This window comes from Delphinus delphis, chromosome 16, assembly GCF_949987515.2.
Source record: "Delphinus delphis chromosome 16, mDelDel1.2, whole genome shotgun sequence".
NCBI lineage: Eukaryota > Metazoa > Chordata > Mammalia > Artiodactyla > Delphinidae > Delphinus > Delphinus delphis.
Window position 1 is genome coordinate 17,849,494 of NC_082698.1, and position 19,256 is coordinate 17,868,749.

General features: G+C 44.1%; 1 protein-coding gene across 4 annotated transcripts in view; it reads left to right on the plus strand.

The window, feature by feature from the left end:
* Positions 1-14,254, plus strand: part of GPAM (glycerol-3-phosphate acyltransferase, mitochondrial) — a 72,878-nt gene extending 58,624 nt beyond the window's left edge. For all 4 annotated transcript variants that reach the window (XM_060034072.1, XM_060034073.1, XM_060034071.1 and 1 more), the window contains 7 exons: positions 174-438; positions 993-1,129; positions 2,311-2,388; positions 3,012-3,152; positions 4,805-4,994; positions 6,303-6,361; positions 7,185-14,254. In XM_060034072.1, coding sequence (XP_059890055.1) covers positions 174-438; positions 993-1,129; positions 2,311-2,388; positions 3,012-3,152; positions 4,805-4,994; positions 6,303-6,361; positions 7,185-7,301 — 987 coding nt within the window. In that variant the 3' untranslated portion in view covers positions 7,302-14,254. The remainder of the gene's footprint in view (positions 1-173; positions 439-992; positions 1,130-2,310; positions 2,389-3,011; positions 3,153-4,804; positions 4,995-6,302; positions 6,362-7,184) is intronic.
* The last annotated feature ends 5,002 nt before the right edge of the window (positions 14,255-19,256 follow it).

The following is a 19,256-nucleotide window of genomic DNA, read 5'->3' on the forward strand; positions in this document are numbered from 1 at the left end:
CAGCTTTTTAACCAGTCTTCTGACCTTCTTTACATGGTGTTTTGGCTCTTTTTCTGTATGTGCCAACAGCGAGCTGCAGGAAAGCCAAGAAAAAAAATTCTTGGAACGGTCTCTTCATCTTTTGGGAAGGAGTTTTTCTGTTCTCAAGAGACCACTTCTGTCTGTTTCTCTAGGGAATTGATCTCTCCACACTGGTGGAGGACTTCTTTGTGATGAAGGAGGAAGTCCTGGCTCGCGATTTTGACCTGGGTTTCTCAGGAAATTCAGAAGATGTAGTCATGCATGCCATACAGCTGCTGGGAAATTGCATTACAATCACACACACCAGCAGGAACGATGAATTTTTTATTACTCCCAGCACAACTGTCCCATCAGTCTTTGAACTCAACTTCTACAGCAATGGGCTGCTCCACGTCTTTATCATGGAGGCCATCATAGGTATGTCGGACCCTGAAATATTTTCGTGGCAACTAAAATGGCCAAAAGCACATGGTGGTGTCTCCTTCAGTTTGGATGATAGCCCCTTGTTTGAGGGAATGTGTTGCTATAGTTTTAGTTTTCAAACAAAAGTGTCATCTGCTATGTCACTGTTTATCGCTTATTCTTACATTTATTGTTCAACAAGTAGTAACTGGATTACTGTATGCATAGTAGTACACGTTTTACTAGGGAGGAGAGGTAAGGTGTCTTGCTGTTCATGAGCTGAAAATCTAAGTGAGATGAGACATACACGACAGTGAAGTGAGTGGAGGCAACAGAGGAGACGGAGAGCGGACGGGATGGAAGCTTCTGAGGAAGGTTTGATAGGGTTGGGATCACATGGAATCACAAGAAGTAAATTCTGAAGGGATTTACTTAAATTTCTCCAGTGAATGCAGATAATTATCTTTGATGTATTAAGAATCTGTTGAGGTGATCCAGCTAATCTGAGCCAGTTGAAGTTGTTCTTGGAGACCCAAGGCTGCCGGCTTCATTGAGCTTTTACTTCTCAGCCTGCAGCCTTTACGCAGTTCTGAAGAAGAGGGGCCCGGGAGCGCCTGTGTCTCCCAGCTTGATCAGCCAGGAACAGCTGGTGCGCAAGGCCGCCAGCCTGTGCTACCTACTCTCCAACGAAGGCACCATCTCGCTCGTAAGTGAAGACTCTTTAGTGTTGCCTCTTCTCTTTTTCTTGAGCGTCTTTGTGAAATCATAAAATGCTTTCCTTTTAGAGAGCTTTTGGCCCATTATTGAAGCTTTATATCCTGCTCCTGGGTCTCAATGACCACCAAACCATTATGTCGTTACTATCTTGGTTTGCTATTGGGGTCAGTGCTCCAGCGAACCCCTCGCGTGCTGTGAGGTGTGATAGGACAGATGGCTCAGCGTTCTCTATCACTGCGATCCAGAGTTATTGAGCTCTTACTGTGCTTAAGCCACTGGGTCAGGGCTTTGTAAATAATTAACATGCCCACTCGTGGATGATAGAACCGTAGAAGATAAGAGTCAGAAACAGTCTTAAAACTCATCTCCTCAACCCCTTCTCCTTTACAAATGGGGAAAGCAAGGCCCAGCGTTTATATTATATTTAAATATAAATTTATATTTATATTATATTTAAATACTCTAGATATTTATAATGAGGCATACATATTAAGCAGTAGAGAGATTTTTTTCCTCAAAATCATCAACAAATAGAATTTATATTTTAAAGTCTGTTCTTTTCCACTTATATGAATGTGCCCTGGGACATTTATGAGCACAGGTATTGTGAGTACAGCTCTCCTCCACAGCGTTCTTTATATATGTTATGTTTGTGGTCCTGTTGGGGAATCTGTTTTGCATGAATCTTGGGGGCAGGGCGGGAGGGGACAGGGTAGATAAGGCTCTCAAGTTTGACCTTGCCTTTCACTTGGGTCTTTTTTGAGTTATTTGAATACATATTGTGTTTCCTCATCCACCACCTTTGTGTACAACATTTACTGTAAGATAGCTTTTGCAGAGAAATTGTCTTACAAAGGAAGAAACAGGTGTAGGGTCCTGACAAGCAGCCCTTCTAAGGCCTTGCTCCACTCGGGAAGACACAGCTCAGGAGCCCCCTCTGCAGGTGGTGCTGCATTGCGTGCTCTGCCAGTCAGGTTACAAGATCTCTTCTTTTGTCCACGACATGCACTCATCAAGAGGGCGGGCACCGGAACTCTTAGGGCTTGCCCAGTGGAGGGAGGCAGGTGATACTGTGGAAGTATCCAGCAGCTACCTTGTATGCTATTTTCTGTCTTTAAAAAAATAAGTGGAGGACAGTGACATTTACATTGAAATGCCTTTTCTTTTTAGCCCTGCCAGACGTTTTACCAAATTTGCCATGAAACAGTAGGCAGGTTTATCCAGTATGGCATTCTTACAGTGGCGGAGGTAAGAGCACATGCTTGCCTTTGTTTGCCTTTATTTAGTTTCTTGCTCTTCAGTATCTTTCCTACCAGCCACCTGAACCAATAATTCCACTCGATATATTGTCAAGTCCAGATGAGATGAAGAGAAAAATAAGAATGGGGAGAATAAATGTCCTTTGGGACTGCTTAATATTTTGGCTCCTTTTGTGTAATGGGTGTTGTGCAAGACGTATCTTGACTAGATTCCCTGACATCCAGAAGTCTGCCTTCCAAGATCAGCTCTTCTGCATATCTGTGTGCTTGTAGCTTGCACATGTGCATTTTTCTTTTTTGAGATTTTGTTTTAATTTCGGCACCTTTAGTATAGAGGGTATGGCCTGAGAAAATAGGTACCAATTTAGGAGAGGGAAGGGTATTTTATTTGATCTGTCTGGTAGCTTTCGCCCTCACTCTTTCTTTTTTCCCTCCCCTGCTGTCTTCCGAGTGATTTTGAGTTTGGAGAGGGCAGTGGATTGATGTTGTGAATGGCTAAACAGAGCAGAGTAGGGGAGGGAATGAGAGAGGACTGCTTTGTCTGGGGTCCAGCGGGCAGGTGTTTGCGTGCCTGTGCACGTTTATTTACTCTTGGTCATCTCCCTGGCATAGCCAGATGATCAGGAGGATATTAGTCCTGGTGTTGCTGAGCAGCAGTGGGACAAGAAGCTTCCTGAACCTTTGTCTTGGAGAAGTGATGAAGAAGATGAAGACAGCGATTTTGGTGAGGAGCAGCGAGATTGCTACCTGAAGGTACTTGGGTGAGGAGTTCTGGTGGACGTGACAGTGATGAGTTGAGGCTTATGTTCCACAAGTTGTAAGGTTCTTTTTTTTTTTTTTTGCGGTACGTGGGCCTGTCACTGCTGTGGTCTCTCCCGTTGCGGAGCACAGGCTCCGGACGCGCAGGCTCAGTGGCCATGGCTCACAGGCCCAGCCACTCTGCGGCATGTGGGATCTTCCTGGACTGGGGCACGAACCCATGTCCCCTGCATTGGCAGGCGGACTCTGAACTACTGCGCCACCAGGGAAGCCCTATGAGGTTCTTATAAACTGGGACTCTGGTGACTAATTCACGTTCAGAGCACCCACAAACTATCTGGGGTGCTTTCTGCCTAGTTAGGATACTGAAACTGTTTGAATTGAATTAATACCTTAAATTGTTCAGTTTGGGTATAGATAAATGGAAAAAGAGACAAGAGTCTGAAAATTCGGCAAGATGAACGTCCTAGGTGATACCTTTCATGACCTGTGCATTCTCATCAGAATGCACAGGTGCACACCTGTTTACCCACACCTGCACTCACTCCTAAAGAGGCAGAGTGGTTTTGTTCAGTCATCACTGAAGCAAGGCAGGACCGTACCAGGTATGGGAGAGAATTAATATTCAGCTGCCACTGGCCTGGGTGCTCTTTTTGAGCCATGCTCAGTCTTGCCATCTCTCCCAGAATTTCCTACATCAAGCTCTTTGCCTTCAATTAAGACAAATCCTATCACAGGAGAAAATTTGATTTTTAAAAGATTGTCCCTGCTTTAGAAAAAGCAATTTTGTCTAATTTGTAATTTTAGAAATTAGTAATAATGACCCTTCTCTTCTGAATACCCTAAGTGGATTACTCTCCTTGCAGTGGGATAATACCCCTAGTTTACACACACACACACACACACACGCACACACACGAGAGTCCATAATACCCCTAGTTTACACACACACACACACACACACACACACACACACACACACACACACACACACACACACACACACACACACACACACACACACACACGAGAGTCCAAATGACTTTTGGAGGTTTTCCATGTTGGGTATTATTAGTTTCGAGATGGGGCAGTGCTCTTGCTTCCACACTCCAGAGAGGCTCGTCTGAACGTGCATGTTTTGGGAGAGGGGTGCAGTGAGAGCGCCTACTGCCCAAAGCACCCCGTCATCACCAGCACCATTCCCCGCTGTGCCAGACTGTGGGCCCGAAGCCACGTGGGGATGGCAGGCAGTGAGGGATGGGAGGGACTGAGATGGTCTCAGGGGTCTCGACATGTGGCCTTTTTGTGCACTTGAGTGACCGTCGAGCCAGGCTTCAAAGTCTGGAGGGTCCGGCCTCGGGAGCAGCTGTTTTCAGTGATGACAGTGTGGCATAATTTCTCAAGTATGACGATTTCTCCTAGGCAGCTGTTCAATGAGCGCAAACCTCAAGTACTTTGAATGTCAGTGGTTACAATAAAGAACGCATGTCAAAACCAGTAGTCATTTCCAGGGGCGATTCTGCGCACACGGAGCAGTAGGCCGCTTCTGTGTGGAGGCAGTGAGAGGCCGTCTTCTTGAGCCGCTGGTGCTCTGAGGAGGTTCCTTTGTCCCCCAGTGACTGGGTCTCCCGCCCCTCCCCTCCCAGGTGAGCCAGTCCAAGGAGCACCAGCAGTTCATCACCTTCCTGCAGAGGCTCCTTGGGCCTTTGCTGGAGGCCTACAGCTCTGCTGCCATCTTCATTCACAACTTCAGTGGTCCTGTTCCAGAGCCTGAGTATCTGCAGAAGCTGCACAAATACCTGATAACCAGGACAGAAAGGAGTGTTGCAGTGTATGGTATGTGGGACCCTGTTTTGGCTTCTCTTAAAAGCTACACATTTTTCGATTATAGGAATCTGCTCCTTGTAGATAATTGGGAAAAAGAATGCAAAATTATCCTGACCTCTAACTCCATAGATTACTACTACTACCTGTTTGGGTGTGTTATATAAATTGAATGATGCAGATAGATATTCTTATGTCTGGCTTTTTTCATTTAACTTTGTTAGTGAGATTCATACATGTCGTTGCATGTAGTTGTTTGTCTATTCTTGTTGCTTTGTAGTATTCCACTGTATAAGTATTTACCACATTTTATTTGTTCACATCCATCATTGATGGATATTTGGGTGTTGCAGTTCAGAGCTACTCTGAATAGTGCTGCTGTGAACATGTTTGAATGTGCCTTTGGGTGAACACAGGGACTCATTTATGCTGGGCTGTGTAGGAGAATTGCCTAGTCACAGGGTGTGGTGGGTTCAGCTTTAGTGGGTACTGCCGAGCAGTTCTTAAGTGCTGAACCAGTTTGCACACCTAGTAGCAGTGGGTGTTCCACTTGCCCCCCGTACTGGCCGGCACTTGACACTGTCTGCTACGGAAGAGGCGTGATTGGCGTGGGAGTAGCATTTTATACAGTTACGGTTTAGGACTGAAACTACTTTGAATCAATAATTTTTAGAGCCATGAGGGATTTAGAGATAATCTATCTAGAGATATCTAGTTATAGTTATTAGAGATATCTAGATCTCTCTTTCTATAGATAGATAGATGTGTAGATATATCCCTAGATATATCTCTAGATCGCTATCTAGAGCTAGAATCACCTCACTTTATAGATGAGGACACTATTCCAGATCACATAGCTAGTTAAAGGGCAGCCTGGGTTTAGAATTCTTTTTTCCCAACCTCTAGACTTGTGCTCTTTCTGGTCCCACTGGTGTAGTAGTCATGTATGCATCACTGTGCAGTTTAAAAGAATTTCTACACGCTGTCTTGAGTCTTACAAAAGTCCTTCAAGATGGATGTTTTGGGTGTTTCTCTTTCCCTTCTTCTTCTCTCTCCTCCCCTGCCTCCCTCTCTTCTTCCCTCCCTGTTACTCTCCTTATCCCTCTCTCCTCTTTTTTCCTTAAAAGATGACGAAGTAGCTTTAAAGAAACGGCAAATCCTTTGAGGCCTCACAGGTTACCAGTAGCGAAAGGGAGCTTGACCCAGTCCTGGGACTTGCTCTGACCCTCTCCCTAGCCTCCCGCGCTCTGACTGTGGGTATAGGGGTTTACTTTGTTGCTGGGCCTAAACGTTTGACAGGGGCTTTTTCTTTCTTCACAGCGGAGAGTGCCACCTATTGTCTTGTGAAGAATGCTGTGAAAATGTTTAAGGATATTGGGGTGAGTGTCCCCTGCTTATGGTATAAAAGAGCATGTTCACGTCTGTCTGCTTTCCATTTAGATCTAGTCTATGTGAGGCACCTTTGTGTTGGGCTGAAGCCTGGGAGAAGCAATTTCTGCTGGATTAATCATGCAGGCATTTCTGGGGGTTGGGAGAAGAAGGGGCACGTTGAAGGTGAGGTCCATCAGCACAGATTTATTTGAATGTTTCAGAATGTTCCTGGTTTTCATCTTCATTCCAAACGAAGGTGTCAGTGTGTTTCAAAATCCTCCTGCGGCTTTGGTGGGGTGTTAGTTATGCCGTGTGGTTTTCAGTTCTGTTCCTGGCTGCGCTGTGCGGCATGCGGGACCTTAGCTCCCCAACCAGGGATTCGAACCCATGCCCCCTGCATTGGGAGTGTGGAGTCTTAACCACTGGACCGCCAGGGAAGTCCCTTCAGTTATTTTCTTGTGCTTTTACCAATATTTCTAGAAGTATCCTCATGTATCCCTTATCTTCACATATCATTTGGAACATGAGTTCCATGAAGGTACTAGTGATCATTGTAAGGGAATATTTGTGACTTTATTCCAACATAAATTTAAAAATACAGTACACTGGTTGAACTCCACCCCCAGAACCCCACACCTGCCCCCATAACCTCCCCACCCCACACTCGCACACGCTTACATGGACGTTTACTTAAAGCCCGCATACGGCTCTGCGTGCCTTACTGCATTTTCTGGTCTAGGACACAGAGCAGGGTTGGTGATAGAAATTCCCCCCCGCCCCGCCCCGACCCTTTTTGGTTTGTCTTTAATTTAATCTAAACTTTCTCTCTAGGTTTTCAAAGAGACCAAACAAAAGAGAGTGTCTGTTTTAGAACTCAGCAGCACTTTTCTACCTCAGTGCAACCGGCAAAAACTCCTAGAATATATTCTGAGTTTTGTGGTGCTGTAGGTAACTCCTGGCACATCTGGCCAGTGACGAGTGTGGGACGAGTCCCTCGTAGGCTCCTGCCTGTGGCTCGAGAGTGGAAGGTGCCATCGTGTGGTCGGGCCTGACCTGTCCTGATGTGACCTCCTGGAAGACAAGTGCCTTCTCCCCTCCATGATCTGTGATCATCGGACTCTGAGGTGACACAGCCGCCTACAGATCACACTTCGGGGGCCCTCAGCCTCCGTTCACAGTTCATAATCAGTAGATTACAAAATGAAATCGCAAACGATTATTTTGGAGTTTATTAAAGATTTACATTTTAAGTATAACTGTTAAGGACTAATTACTGTGATGGACACAAAAATGTAGTTGATTCTAGAACTGAATCTTGTATAGATAGTATACTTAACGCTGTCAGGTAATTTGTTGGCATATTTTCTGATTAATGGTTAATGCTTCCTTTAAAAATAATTGCGTCATCCATTCCCTGGATTTTTTTTGTTGGTTTTTGTTTTTTGGGTTTTATCCTTGTCAATCGTAGCTAAATTTTAAGTGGGAACACTTTTCATCTTAAAGTGCTTTACAAATGAATGGGCTAATGTACATCACACCCAGGTATCACTGTGCTGTCTGTTGCAGTCAGATGCAGAAAGTGTTTTAAGAGCTAAGTGAAGACACAGTATTAGTTTAGGTCAGGAATAGAGATAATGTGACCAAACAGCTAACACCAGGAAATAAATTTGGCTGGCGAAACTCAAGATAAACCTGGCCAGAAAACTGACTTTGAAAACGTTTGTTCATGTGAAAAAGTGCCATTGAGTTTTAAATGACCAGCAAGTATTTAGGAACAACTCCTATTTTACGTCTATATACCTTCCCACCCCTCAGGTAGTACCTGCCTATCACAGGTACAGCTGTTTCTTAGAGAGAGCAACTGTACTAACTTATTAGCTTGGCCTGATAGCCTGTGTTAAAGTGCCCTGGCTTCAGGCTACTGACCCAGTCCTCTCATGCCATTCAGACAGGTCGTGCACTGCACGTCTTCTGGGTGGCTGGTACCCACTCACGTTGGGCAGAGTACAACCTGGACAGTATATGTGATAGCCCTGCGGACTGGCAAATGGTCGGAGGCATTTATAGGTTTTTTAGCTTTGAGGAAGAAAAAAACCATGGTTCTTTAAAAGCGTGTGTGGGTTATTTTCCTAAACCCCGATGCCACATAGTGGCAAATAATTAAGAAAAATTGTTCATAACATGTAGGTGCCTTTTTGTGAGCAGGGATCATAATCGTTAGCTAATTGTGGTAATTATAGTGATTTAAAAATCATGTGATATTAAACGTTTTCTAACAACTTACTGTTCCTTCTCTTCTCTCCATGGTATTATGGAATAGGAATTTTCCATGATGAGTATTGCAGGTAATCTTTGAATTTCATCGAAAAGTACTGAGAATAAGTTTGTGCTTTCATCAGCTTGGATTTTAAACACTAATACTATCTCATGAATATTCTTTGTGCGTTGCGAGAAGGAAAGGTACTAATTGGTATTTCACATTGTATGAAGCTTTTGAAACTCAGAGCAATAATGCCATGCTTTTGTGATTTTCTTCCACTCTTCTCAAATTCCGCATTGAAAATATATGTTTTCCTTATAGGCGTTCGCGTACTATTAAGCAGTTGTCAGTGTTGCAGCGTCTCTGGTGTGAAGTGGGGTCTTCCCCGTGTAGCATTCCTTTTTCCTAAGTAGGATGGAGCTCTGTGTTTGGGGGAACAGCCAGGGAGGCTTATTTATCCCCTTGTGTGTTCCTTGTCTAGGCGAGCAAATATTTCACTAGTCTCTTTTACTCATCCACTAAATTGTAGACCAAGGATTACTCAGATCCTTTAAGTCAAGGTTGGGACTGACCTCCCAGTGGATTCTGCTGCCCCGCCTGTGACTTCTGCTAAGAGCTACTGCTGCACCAGCCTAAGCAGGGAACAATGGCTTCTCTGGCTTTATTTTTCCCTTTCAGTTGGTTTGTTTTCTAGAAATCTATGCAGATGCTTTGGGGAATGCAATATATGATTTGCTAGCTCTCTCGCCACTTAACTCACTGTGAGAATAAATATGCATGTTTTCTGTAATTAACTGGTGCTTTGAAAACCTTTTTTAAGGAAGACAAATCTCAACCAAAGTTCTGCTCATCCAGACAAGCTCACCCTCGAGTTAATTTTAGCACAGCTCATTCTTGAGTGCCTCGTTACTGAACGAACATCCATCATCCCAATAAGGCTTCCAGATAGCACTGTCTTGCTCGAAGATTTATTCTTGTTTTCCAAAAGCGAATGGCTTTCATGTAAGATTAAACAAACTAGGTGCTTGTAAATAATTTACTACAGTTTACTCTATTGCATTTCTATAAAACTGAAATGCATGTCCTCCAGGGGAAGACAAGCTGTGACTCAAGTTAAAAAGCAAACAAAAAGACCCAATAATAAGCAATGTGAAATTGCACTCTTTGAAAATGAGAAAATCCTAAGAAATTCAAAAGAGGAGAAGGAATTTTCACTCTCAAAATTTAAAGAAAAACAAAGGGAAAGAACTAGCATGAAGTGTGTAGAACTAGTAACAGTACTGTGAGTCTTCTCAGATCTATTCAGATCTATTAAGTCTCACAAAGCCACAAGAGTGAGTGGAGGAAACATCAGGGATTGCAATGAATATAAGATTGTGGAATTTCCAGTCTGAAGGGGAAAAGCATTTCCCAAAGTTCTCCATGTATATGAGTGCTCTGTGAGATGTTCATAGGTGTTTTGTATATAGAAAAAGTGTTGCTGGTAAAATAAATTTGCACACGGACCCTCTTTCCTAGAAACTCACAGTGCACTTTAGTGCAGTAAGGGCTCAGGGCCTGCCAGTACCAAGCCTGTTTAACCCAGCATTTCCCAATCTGTGTGATCCCAGGGCCTTTTCCCCCTTTGGGACACCTATGGACCTCTCCTTAGGGTCATAGAAGACATTTTGGGAAACACTATGTTAGGTAGTTCTGTAAGGGGTCAAAACAAGAACTGCCATATGGCACAGAGGCAGAATTTGCATGCATTTTGTATAATCAAATGTTGCATTTAATGGATGTATATTTCCTCCCCTGGAGACAATGAGCACAGGAAACTATAGTATAGGTGGTCAGAGCTCTTTTCTTGGATGAAAGACCAGCCCTTAATGTATCTGGGTTTTTCACTGAAAGTAGCAAAGTTAACACTAGGATTAATTGGGATAAAAAATTAAGATTCTCATTCAAACCTAGAAGAAAATATTGCACAATCGAATGCAGCTTTTTATCCACAAATAGTTCTAGTGTTTAGAAACGATAGGACTTACCACTGAGGTTTATAAGATTTAATTTGGATGTAAATCTGTTTTTTAAAACACATTTTAGGAACTTGAGACTTAGCATCTGGCATTTCAGTTTAATACAAACTAATGATTGAATTTGAAAGAGACTTTTGACTTTATTTCTAAACGTCTAACGTTCTGAAAAGCCTTGATGGAAGGTGTTAAACTATTTGCCCATTGTACAGAGAAGTGTCAGATTGTTATAAAAAGATTTATTATAAAGTACCATGTGACACTGTGGGTGAAACATTCGGAAACATTGATTGATTTTTATGCTTGTCAATATATTGTAAGAAGCACAGAAGTGTAGTTTTGTTTTAATAAACCAAAAAGTGAATATATTCTTGATGTCTTGCATTTGTAGTTAAAAGTTCCCTACATAATTCATTGTACAAACGGTTCTTGTTTGACTTCACATAGGCCTTTATTAAAATGCTTATAAGAAATAATCTTACATAAATTTGTGAACCTGCAGTGCGTGATTTTATTATTGACCCAGAGCTCTTCAAATTTGATCAGGCATTTGGGGATGTAGATATCTACAGCTTGGCTACTGCCCTTCTCAGTAAATATTCACATCACAGAGAGATTCTTTGGGTTTCTGTAAATATTCCTTTAAACGTGGTGCTTCTGATATATTTTAATATGTTTAAGTTTGTAAAAGCATGAACTGAAGTCTTAGGTTTTTCCCACTAGTTCATGATAGTTGCTCAAAATAGTTTCCTTTTTTTGACAAGTAAGACAAGTATTTTACTAGAGCACAGTTTTCTGTGGATGATTTGAAACCGCCCAAATGCAGCCTTCTCTCCAAAGTGTGCCCCCTGGAAAGGGTGTTAAACAGGAGCCTGGTGATGCCATCCATGCCCCTTGGGTGCATGACAGTGCGTGACAGGGCTGTGAACCTGATCAACACCCAGGATCATCCCATGTGTTCTGCTCCAGCTTCTCGATCTGAACTTTGTACTTTAGCGCCTTTGATTTCCTCTGGGATGCTGTTGCCACGACTGTGCCCTCACCCTTTGGTGTATTCGTTCTTTCCTTTGCATTAGCAACTTTCTTGCTCCTGCACTGTGGACTTAACCTTGCCTTCCGTTCATCAAGGCAAAATTCTAACTTTTACAACCACTCGTTTTTAAGTGGATATTAATTTTGAAATCTAGGCTTTTAATGTTTAGTCCTGTATTCACTAATTGTAATCCCAGTTATACCCCTTTTAAACACCTTACAGTCTGTCTGGTACACACCTAACTAGCAAAATTCTAATGTACAAATAGGCATTTTCTGAATTGTCCACAGCATCTGTGATGTCCACGCAACGGCCACTGCTTAGCCGTCTCTAGATGCCAGCATAGCTCCTGCATTGTGTGACTTGTACCACAAAGCTTGGCATCAGGATGCTTCTCAGCCCTCAATCTAGGAAAAGGAAGCCTCATCCAAGTTGTGTTCTGTGTGTGGATTTTATATAGCATTTCAAATCTGTTGTTATTATTTTTAAGAAAAGGAATATATCAGAGAGAGCATGGGGTTTGAGGAGCAAAAAACTTAAGATTGAGTCTGGCTCTCTTGTGCACATGCTGGAAGACATTGAGCTGGTCACCTCACCCCAGTGAACATACATGGGTGTCCTCTGTGTTGTATGGGGACAACAGTGGATTTTTGAAGATGAAATAAGGTGGGATGAATGCAGAAGTGTTTTGTAAGCTTAGGAGTGTTACAACTGTGTGGTATTTGGTTTTCTCGATTTCCTACTTAGGAAAGAAAATGTAGCTCTGAAAGGGAAATTAGGAGTCACCTGGTATTTGGCGCCCAAGTTTTACAGAAGAGGACATCACCGGTGCTCGCACAGTAAGTGATGATAGAATCTAGAACAGAAGCAGCATCGTTGGACCCTCAATCCCACCCCACTTCAACCCCACTTCAATGACCACCAGCCAAATGGAAGGTGAACAAGAAAGTAAAATGATCAAGTCCCATCCAGTGAAGTAGGGACCATCCTTGTGTTTGGTGTCGAACTTGGCAAATTATAGGTACATAAGGTTGTGAAACTGGAAGGAAGTTTATTGGCTCCAGCAAAACAATGCGCTTGACATGCTGGTACCTGGGACTTCTTTGTGGGTACAGAGTTGGGCACTGCGCTAAGGACTTTCTATGCATCGCCTCAGTCCTCCGGGGGTAGGTACAATACTATTAGCCCCATCTTACCACTGATGAAACAGGGCTGAAGCAGTTTGCTGAAGGCTTCTGCCAAGGCAGAATGCAAATTTGCTCTCCATCATGGTGACACACTTTTCTCTGGGTTTGCAAGTTCTGCCCTTGTCCTGGAACAACTGACAGGCACAGAGGAATAAAGCAGAAAGCAGTATGTCTCATCAGGACAGGCGGAAAAGGACGTAAGGATTCTTTCCCTTCACCTAATCTCCTCTTGAAAAGTCCACTGTTAAGGGTGTCCTTGTACGATTCAGAGGGCAACCATGTCACTAAGGTGATGTATCCAGCTCGCAGGATTTCTCAGAAGCCCTCCTACACTGTGCCCTTTGCACAGAGTTAAGCAGAAGGAGAGCTTTTGAGGTTGAAGACGGCTAGAATTCGTCGCCACTTACTGTGGATTTGTCATGATGCAGAGCCCAAATTCAGCAACGATTAGCATATGTGTTGGAGGGGATCACGGAGAGGAAGTGACCATTGGTTGACTGGAGAGTTGGACCCGGGCAGCAGGAGACTCCTCACCCCCTCCTCTGCCCTTGGAATGTACGTGCTGCTTACTATTCCCATGCTGACAGCCATTTCAAGGATGCAGCCTTGAGCGAGTAAGGTGTTGCCGAGACCAACTCGACTGCATACATGATTGAACCCAGTTAAGGCCTCTGTATAGACTTTTGAGATTCTAGCTGATGGGGGCAGAGATCTACCGTCTTGCACCGCCCAAGACAATCCTCGTAGGTAAGTTCCCTTGCTTATTAAACCTGCCACCGACCAATCTGGAACAGTCTGCCTCTTCCTCTGGTTCTCCTTGCCCTCTGTGGACAGGGGCCAGTTTGCAAACCAACAATGTAATAGTATTTTTATGAACGTGTGTGCCGGGCACCACGCTGATCATGAGGTAGGGGTCCTAAAGACCCTAAGAGGAAACTGAGTGTAAGCTATTTCTCACGGTCATCCTGCTGGCAGGCAGTGGGGCTGGTTTCCAAACTTGATCTTCAACACTGCATTTTACAAGGGTTCATTGGAGGCACTCAGCCTCCCCAGTGGGTCATGTCTGGAAGAGAGAACAAATAACACTGGAACAGAGTCTGGAGGTGGCGTTTACTTGGGAGGGGTTTTGAGCACAAGGCAGGCTTCGGCTGGGCTTGCTCTGAAGTCTTCCACTGTGTTCACTGAGTTGGAAAAGTCTCTGCCTCTTGTGCAGAAAGAAAAGGGGGCAGTTCCACCCTGGCTTCCCACACTGCAGGCTGCAGTCCTGGCCCCTCCACTTGGGGTCAGGAGATAGCCCTTCCCTCCAAGGCACTGCATAAATCACTTCTAAATCTGCAATCCTGAGACAGTAATGGTATCAACAGGGCCACAGTTTTATAACGCTTTAAAGGCTCTAAACTGCAAGTCATTTTTTTTTTTTTTTACATCTTTATTGGGGTATAATTGCTTTACAATGGTGTGTTAGTTTCTGCTTTATAACAAAGTGAATCAGTTGTACATATATGTATGTTTCCATATCTCTTCCCTCTTGCGTCTCCCTCCCTCCCACCCTCCCTATCCCACCCCTCCAGGCGGTCACAAAGCACTGAGCTGATCTCCCTGTGCTATGCGGCTGCTTCCCACTAGCTATCTACCTTACGTTTGGTAGTGTATATATGTCCATGCCTCTCTCTCGCTTTGTCACAGCTTACCCTTCCCCCTCCCTGTGTCCTCAAGTCCATTCTCTAGTAGGTCTGTGTCTTTATTCCTGTCTTACCCCTAGGTTCTTCATGACATTTTTTTTCTTAAATTCCATATATATGTGTTAGCATACGGTATTTGTCTTCCTCTTTCTGACTTACTTCACTCTGTATGACAGACTCTAGGTCTATCCACCTCATTACAAATAGCTCAATTTCATTTCTTTTTATGGCTGAGTAATATTCCATTGTGTGTATGTGCCACATCTTCTTTATCCATTCATCCGATGATGGGCACTTAGGTTGTTTCCATCTCCGGGCTATTGTAAATAGAGCTGCAATGAACATTTTGGTACATGACTCTTTTTGAATTATGGTTTTCTCAGGGTATATGCCCAGTAGTGGGATTGCTGGGTCATATGGTAGTCTATTTGTAGTTTTTTAAGGAACCTACATACTGTTCTCCACAGTGGCTGTATCAATTTACATTCCCACCAACAGTGCAAGAGGGTCCCCTTTTCTCCACACCCTCTCCAGCATTTATTGTTTCTAGATTTTTTGATGATGGCCATTCTGACTGGTGTGAGATGGTATCTCATTGTAGTTTTGATTTGCATTTCTCTAATGATTAATGATGTTGAGCATTCTTTCATGTGTTTGTTGGCAGTCGGTATATCTTCTTTGGAGAAATGTCTATTTAGGTCTTCTGCCCATTTTTGGATTGGGTCGTTTGTTTTTTTGTTATTGAACTGCATGAGCAGCTTATAAATTTTGGAGATTAATCCTTTGTCAGTTGCTTCATTTGCAAATATTTTCTCCCATTCTGAGGGTTGTCTTTTGGTCTTGTTTATGGTTTCCTTTGCTGTGCAAAAGCTTTGAAGTTTCATTAGGTCCCATTTGTTTATTTTTGTTTTTATTTCCATTCCTCTAGGAGGTGGGTGAAAAAGGATCTTGCTGTGATTTATATCAGAGTGTTCTGCCTATGTTTTCCTCTAAGAGTTTGATAGTTTCTGGCCTTACATTTAGGTCTTTAATCCATTTTGAGCTTATTTTTGTGTATGGTGTTAGGAAATGATCTAATCTCATACTTTTACATGTACCTGTCCAGTTTTCCCAGCACCACTTATTGAAGAGGCTGTCCTTTCTCCACTGTACATTCCTGCCTCATTTTTTTTTTTTCTTTACATAAAGTTTGCTTCCATCTCTGGATTGGGAATTTTTACACAATCTCTTTTGTTGAAGTCTTGCAGCCTCATTCACTTTTCCCCATAGACGTTCCCTCCCAATAGTCGACTGAAATAACAGCCCACAACATGAGAGCTGTGAGTTTCAGTTTTATGTGGGGACTTACTGAGGATTATAGCCCAGGAGACAGCCTCTCAGATAGCTCTGAGGAACTGCTCCAAAGAGGTGGGGAGAGAGGTCAGCCTGAGGGTGATTTTGGAGAAGGGGTAGGTGTAATCAGGCACACATCTCCGCAGAAGGTTGTTGCTAGTCACGAGAAACAGGTATCTCAGTTAATGACTTTAGTGCTTGTATGAGAAGATGCAAGAAATGGGGTTCATAAAATTTTCTCCTGAAAATATCTAACTCTCTGAAGGCCTGTTCTGCCAGTTTTCCCAGAGCACAGAGTGCCTCATTCCTGATCTTCGCCCCAGTATCCTTTCAGGGTATCGGTATGTTAAAGGTCAGCAACAGCGGTGGCTAATGACGTAATCCTTGTAGAGCCAGATGGCGAATGACATTCTTTTCGTTGGCACAATGCAGGCATAAAGCAGGCAGATTAATTTGGAGAGTATGTCTAAGTTGGGTGATAGAACACAGCCATTGTCTTTGATCAGGATGAAACTTAAGTTCGTTGGCAACAACGTGCATTTAGGTCATTCTTGATGAAAATTCATTGTGCTTCCCTAAGCTGCTGACCCAAGAGGTAGGTTTGCATGGTGTATCCATGGTTCCTGCTTTAAGTCAATTTAATTAACAGTAGAGTCTTGTCAGTGCCCAGAAAATAACTTTACATAAATAAAGGTAAAATGCAGAGGTTGAAAGAGTAATTGTCCGAAAGGGCGTTTGAGTCTCAGGACGCTGCGAGGGGCCAGAAAGTTGCAGACACTGAATATGGGAGTCACTGCAGCAAAGCCCACCACACAAGCACACAAAGACAGACAGCACCAAGAATCAGATGAATTCCCAAAAAGCCGTTAGGAAATCAATTTTAAAAATTGCAAAATAATTTTAAAGGATTACATGCTTTGCTATTTAAAGTAACCCCGCTGGCAAGGTCTTTAGTTATAAGAAGTTCGTCAAGTCTGCAAATGAGAGTTAGTAACTGATTATATGACTTTGGGCAAACACTTGATTTCTCCGATTCGTAAGTTAGGGCAAAAAATAATGTCCCCACATCTAGCACGTCTATCACGGGAGTGTTGGGAAAACACCTGAGCCAGTGGGTGATGCCTTGAAAGTGTAATTTATTCTCTAAACGTAAAGACTGGCTTCTGCTCTGGTGCTGGGTTTTCCTGAGGCAGAGTTCTTGCAGTGGATCCTGTAGGACCCTACCTATGTGCCCGTGGCCACCACCGGGTCACCTGTGGACATTCCTGCACCTTTGTCTGCCTGGATCTCCCTGCTGAGGGCTGTCCCTGACTTGGGAGTCTGTGGAGCCACCAGAGCCTGCTGGAAGTTGCTGGTGAGTCAATACCCCAGCAGTCATGGTCATCCAGTGGGGTTTGGGTTTGTGGAACTAGAAGATAAACAGCCCCTATTGGAACAATTCAGAGGGTCCTCAGTGGGGTTAAGCTCCAGTTGGCCATAGCAGTGACCCACTCATTATTCCCTTTTCTTGGAGTGTGATCATTCCTTCTCCCCCTTCCATGTCTCCCTTTGCCTGTCCGTTACTGGTGCTTCCGGACATCAGCTCACACGTCAAGGACTGGCAGCCGAATCCTGTCTCAGGAGCTGTTTTCAGGGGAACCCAAACGGAGGCAGAGTCCTCACGACTTTTCATTGACTAGATGTTGAGCACAGTGATGTCAAGAGCTAGTGTTTCCAAAGTCTGTTAAGTTGGACTCACCCATGCGCTGTGGACACAGGATACGTAGAGCCAGAGAGAACGTGGCATCTCTAATTCCCGGTTTGACGTCCATGTTTGAAGATGGTGATGAGTGGGTCTGTAAACGCTGTCCTGCCTCCTTTGCTGGTTGCCAGTGAGAAGGATCAACATGGTGGTTAGAGAGATTAGAATTCAGGGTGGTAAAGATTCGGGAAGTGTAACCAACATTGACAGAGTCTAAAGGTAGGCAGGGGAGAGGAGGCCATGTGTAAAGCAAGTGCTCACCTGGGAGCAGCGCACTGTCTCCTAGGGGACCCAGGACCTTACCCAAGAAAGGTTAGCTAATAATATTGTAGTTGGTCGAGGCAAAGACAGAACTTGCTGTGTGAGATCTGGGTGGTGACAGGGGGCACATGGCAGAGTCAGTCTTTAATTGGGCCTGGAAAGAAGGGCAAGAACCAGACAGTGGGAACACGAGTCCTTTCAAAACCTCACCTGATAATTAAATTTGAGTAAACTTAATATTAAAGTTCATGTGCAAGACCTGTGTACATAGCCTTAATTCATCCTGCAGACTTGCCTAGTTTGGTAATTTCGAAATGTCAAACAAATGGAGTCAAAGTTCAAGATATCAGATTTCTCTAAAATTGTAGCAAAATTCTAGCTTGTGTTAAAACTCTTAGAAGATCTGGCAGCACCGGGTCTGTACTCCACATGGAACAATGGGTTAATAATGAATAGCGGTCATTTACATGGGGTATGCTTGTTATATTTCCGCCTCCTGGATTGGCTGCTGCACGGAGGTCAGGGGTCATTGAATCACTGGGCTTGTGCAGTTTTATTTTTCCAAAGCAAAGAGCAGAGTCTCTAAATGCGCGTCTTTATTTAAAATGAAAAAAAGAAAGCCCTTTGAGTGTGAGGAGAATAAAGTAATGCGTATTGAGCATAAGCGAATTGCCAGTCGCTGCGCTAATAGCTTTACAGGCACGACTAGCTTCTCCCCATTTTACACGCCCGGACGTGGAGGCGCGGAAGTCTTGGGAAGCGCTTCAGGCATCTTAAGGGAATCATGGCCAACCTGCCGCTCAAACCCGTGTTCTTTCTATGGTACCTGGGAGTTTCCTTGACCTTGAGCTTGTTCCTGTTTGGATTTCATGATCTGGGTGTGATAAGTCCCCACTGTGACCACATTTGGGGGTGGGTTAGGGATGAGGGTGGTGAGAGGGAAAAGGAGGGTGAGGCACTAAGATGTGGGGCTTTATGATTTCCCCATAATTTAAAGCCCGCCTCCCAGGACCCACACGTTTGCCTTGGGAGTTAAACGTGCCCAATCCAGGACAAAGAGGCCACAGCTGTTTGAGGAGGGGAATAGAGGGCCGGCGTTGAACGTGATGCGCGGGCCAATCGCAGGTGTGGGGGCTTCTCGGGGGTGAAAAGGCGGCCATGACCGCGAAGTCACGGGCGAGTCCGTTTTCACGGCTTTCTTGGGGGTACAGAGCTCCGACCCGCCGACCAACTGGAGTTCTGAACAGGTAGGATCCCCGCGCAGTAGTCTGGGGGCTTCCGGGTTATCTCTGTGATGTGCCTGCGGTCGAAGCGTTTATAACTTTGGGATTCTGTGCCCAGAATCTGGCGAAGGCTCCCTGGGTTCGGATCCCAGTTCCGCGCTCACCAGCC